This window comes from Rhopalosiphum padi, chromosome 2 (assembly GCF_020882245.1).
Source record: "Rhopalosiphum padi isolate XX-2018 chromosome 2, ASM2088224v1, whole genome shotgun sequence".
NCBI lineage: Eukaryota > Metazoa > Arthropoda > Insecta > Hemiptera > Aphididae > Rhopalosiphum > Rhopalosiphum padi.
The window spans coordinates 89,890,558-89,895,342 of NC_083598.1; the positions used below are offsets into that span (position 1 = coordinate 89,890,558).

Genomic DNA, 4,785 nt, shown 5'->3' on the forward strand with positions numbered 1-4,785 from the left:
CAATTATTTTAAAGTATTTTTCAAGTATTTCTTATTATTTAATATTCAACCATTAATTGTATGCAAATTTTTTTTTTCATATTATTCAATAGCTATCAGACTTAATCAATTTAATTGTACCTATATGCGTACTATTTACTTCTTTATGACTTACAGATATTTTAAAATGTCAAAGTAACTTAAAGATGTAATGATTGTAAACATAGTATCACGGTAATTCAAAAATCTCATGAATAAAAACGTTTTTTTTTAGGAAATATATATGCCACAATATGATTTTTAATATTCTCACTGTATAATTATTGCATTTTATTAACATGTATTACAACACTCATTAGGAATCAAGTTCTGTTGTTTAACTTAAAAATATGTATTGTATAGGTCGGTAGGGAATCTTATTCAGTGTAGTCATTCGAATCTTTGCTTTCTTCTTCTTCATCATCGTCGTCGTCGTCGTCGCATCCCAATTTTGTCTTTATGATATCAGAAGCTTTCTCTGCGACCATAATGGATGGAGCGCAACTTTCAGCGCTGAACATAATTGGAAGTGCAGAAGAATCTACGACCATCAAGCCCTCTGTATTAAATACGTTAAGGTCTTCGTCTACAACACCGTTCGAAGATTCTGTTGCCATGGAAGATGTGCCAGTCATCTGGATATTCATTAATGTCAAATGTTTGATGGCGTGTCTCCAATATTCATCGCTGTCTACGTTCGGTTCTGGGCCACCCTCAATTTTTAAAGGAACGATCTTTGGTCCGTAAGGTTTGAATGCTTCAGATTGTACAAGATTTTTCACCCAATTAATAGCTTTCACTAGCGTGTCAACATCCTCGTCGGCCAAAGAGCCAAATTCTATGATTGGTTCATATTCGTCGCAATTGCAAGTCTTGTTTATGGTCACTTTACCAGTATTTTTTGGACGAAGCAGTGAAATACCAATAAGTTTAATATCGTTCTCTTCGTTAAGATCAATTATCTGTTCCGTGATGTTGTCGTTTAAGTTAAAAGCGTCTAATTGTGAAGGCATGAATACAGTATCATCTTCAGAATAATAATAAAATAATATTTGAATGTCCGGAATACCATTACCATCAATATCAATAAAACCGGTAAAACTGCACAATCCTATTGTGGCCAGTGGTCCAGTGTGCTTCATTAAGTATTCAAAGACCATTTCACTGATAGAATACGACTTGATCGGTTGCGTTTCAAATTTAACTACTATACCTAAGAAATTTGGATGCGCTTGTAAATTCAAACCGACCTTATTATTCTCTGCGACTACGGGAATGCCCAATGAATTTAATAGAGCCTTTGGCCCAACACCTGACTCCAAGAGTAATTTTGGAGATCCTATCGGACCAGCACTCAATATAACGTTCTTCTTACTCTTAACTTTAATAAGTTCTCCAACTGAATTTTCAAATTCAACTCCTACTGCTTTTGTACCTTCAAATATTACTTTTTTGACTAAAGACTTAGCTGATATTTTTAGATTATATTTTTTGTTAGCATTTTTTAAAAAGGCTTTTGCTGCGTTCACACGTAAACCGTTTTTAATGATCGCGACAGATGAAACGAAACCTTGATGGTTCTTTTCATCGAAAAAGTCTAATGTTTTATAGTTGACTGTGGTTAACGCCTTAGAATAGACTTGTCTGATTTCAACAGTTCTCGTATTACGGAATGAATCTACACTAAGTTTACCACCTACACTATGTGATGTACTCATTGTTTCGTGTGTGGTGATTTTTTCGAATTTACAGTCTTCTGAACGTTTATAGTATTTTAAAACATCTTCCCAACTCCATTTGGTTAAGCCTGCCATCTCAAATTTAGTATAATCTGATTCTATTCCTCGATCATACAACATTGTATTCAAAGCCGTAGTTCCTCCTAAGCATTTTCCCCGAATAACATTGACACGTCTGTTTTCCAAACTCTGACCAAACGTATTGTCTTCTTTTGCGGTATATTTCCAATCCATCTCGGAACCAATTGAATTGGCCCAGAGTCCGGGTATCTCAGATTGCATGAGTGGTGTACCTCCAGCCTCCAATACCAAAACATTTAAATTTTTTTCGTCACTGAGTTTAGCAGCCAAAACCGATCCTGAAGCTCCACAACCCACGATGATAATATCAAACTCGTCATTGTTTTTGATAGACAGGCTGTAATCTCTGGGATAAGTGATTTTAGCAGCCATACTGCATTGTTCTCGGTTCAGTGAATTAAGGAGTCTCAAAAATTCTGGTACGACGTATAAACCGTCTACGTTATAACCGTATTTTTGACACATTTCTAATGTGTTTATACTCAATTTTTTATCTTCTATCAAATCTGACCAACATTTTTTTTTGAAAACAGTGGATTTTTTTTCAACTACCACGGAACGAGTGGTTGTACTTGTAACACTGTGAGACGATGCACTTTTTGCCGAAAGTTCTTTTGTTTCAGACCCTTTTTTAAAGGATGGTAAATTAAATGACTGGACACCATTTTCCAAGCTTAAATCAAATAAAATACATTATAAATTAATTATATTTTAAAGAATTAAAACATTCAAATATTTTGTAGCTCTTTAATAATCCAATGTGAATAATTTTATTGATATTTAATACAAAAACTAAGTATTATAAGAATATTCAAAAATATTTTAAATGTAATATATTATATGTTATACATCATATAAAACAGTGTATTTTTCAGATGCCCCGTTTTTATGGATTTATGGTAGTTAAAAAAATAAAATTAGGTTTGAGTACCTTAAACATAAATATAATTTAAGACTATATGCATTTATTTATGTTATGTATAAAGTCATAAAAATATTAATTATATTACGTTATACGTATGTCAATATTTTTCAAAATAGATTCATAAATATTTAAAATTCTCAAATGTTGAAATGTGTGTAAGTTAGAAGTATGTATTAAAATTAACCTTTAAATATTTAATTAATACATTTTTAATTTTTCTTATTTTCATAGGGATTATGTAATTTAAAAACATAACTACGTGCATATAGGTATATCATAAAACCTCTAAGAAGTCACAATAATAAATATTACAAATGTTGGTATATTTATTTAAGATATTGTTAAAAAAATTATATATTATGTTTACTTAGCAGAGTATATAGTTATACTATATCTCTACTAAAAAAAAATACATACAAAATCAAATTTAAGCCCTGACGGCGGAAACCACCAAATGTATCTCAATTGATTCAATACTATAAAAAACTTAGTTTTAATATTTCTTAAGAAAAAAAAAAAGTATAAAAAATTAGATTATATTTTTGACACTATTTATTGGACATAAGAAACTTTTTAACTTAAACTAATAGTAATAATAATATTATATTATTAAACATAACATGTAATATAAAATCATGTTTACACATTAAAATGCCGCGGTGTATGTACAATGAACATTATATTATCTCGTAATTATTATTAATTAAAAAGTATTTATTTACTTTATTTACTAGTGCAAATAGATAATATTAACTTTTAACATAGTATAAAAAGGTTTACTCATTACATAATGATATATTATATCGTCAATATTTGTGCTTGTTAGAAAACGAGGTGATATTAAAACCTTCAAAACTATATTATAGAAATAAAAAAAACAAAAGCCAATTTTAAATTTCAAAATTATCAAAAGTTTCATTGTTATTCAATAATATAAATTATAATACAATGATATCATTTATCTAAATTTTACGCAATTATTTTAAAAATATATTTTTACATTATTAATATTAGCAATCAGTTGCACAATAAAGTTTAATTTTATGATGACTATTATTATTTTGTATACTTACCCGACTGCAAGCAGTCCCATAAAGAGCCACAACGTCCTGAATGTGTCCATGGTAATTTGTTTAGTGTTCTAAATGGAATGCATTTTGAAGCTTATATATTGGCGAGTTTTATTTGTTTAAAACTATTGTTTTAAAATGGTCAACATTGATACGAACAAACGATTTATTTTTATTTTTTTTTTTCAGGAAAATTTCACATAAATCATTGTGATACATTTTAATGTATACACATATGACTGACATACATTCATTAGTTCGTTTTATTGAAAATGATTATTTATTATATTTTATCGTATAAATCATTGGTCTTGAAATAGTGGACATCATTTAAAACCTTTTATGAAACTTTATACTGCACTTAGCAACATTTCAGAGATGAAATATCATATTTTGTATGCACATAATATATATATATTTATATAAATAACACTTATCTGCTGCTGATATTCATATATATAATATATATATATATATACAATATTTAATCGATTTAGCCTAACTTTTGTTTAAAATTTTCTGATTAAACAAAAAGAATTCAGAAAAAAAACTGTAAATTACAACAGTGAAGTTTTTTTTTGTGGCCTTGTGGGTACTTATGGTACTTATAAATTATAAAAATTAAATACAAATATCGATAGAAAATATAAATAGTTATTTGCTACACTATGTATTACCTAAGTAAAACATATATTATACATAATATAATTTACCACATTAGTGTACAAAATTCATATGTTTTTTCAATTTTTAGATATGAAAAAAAAAAATAATTATTAAGATCTCATAATATTATAGATCTTTTAATCGTATAAAGATGTTCACACAATTTTTATTTCTTAACATTATTACTACTATTTTTTTTTTAAGCCAATTTACACAGAAGATTAACCTTTATAATGTTAAATTAATACATTTTCACCGATTTAAACCATATACACATATTAATATG

At 28.0% G+C, this 4,785-nt stretch overlaps 1 protein-coding gene across 1 annotated transcript; it reads right to left on the reverse strand.

The window, feature by feature from the left end:
• Positions 1 to 259: 259 nt before the first annotated feature.
• Positions 260 to 3,945, reverse strand: LOC132920203 (glucose dehydrogenase [FAD, quinone]-like). The gene is made up of 2 exons (XM_060982391.1): positions 3,837 to 3,945; positions 260 to 2,511 (listed from the first exon to the last, which is right to left on the reverse strand). The coding sequence occupies exons 1-2, from the start codon at positions 3,884 to 3,886 to the stop codon at positions 396 to 398; spliced, it is 2,166 nt and encodes a 721-aa protein (XP_060838374.1). The 5' UTR covers positions 3,887 to 3,945; the 3' UTR covers positions 260 to 395.
• Between the last annotated feature and the right edge of the window lie 840 nt (positions 3,946 to 4,785).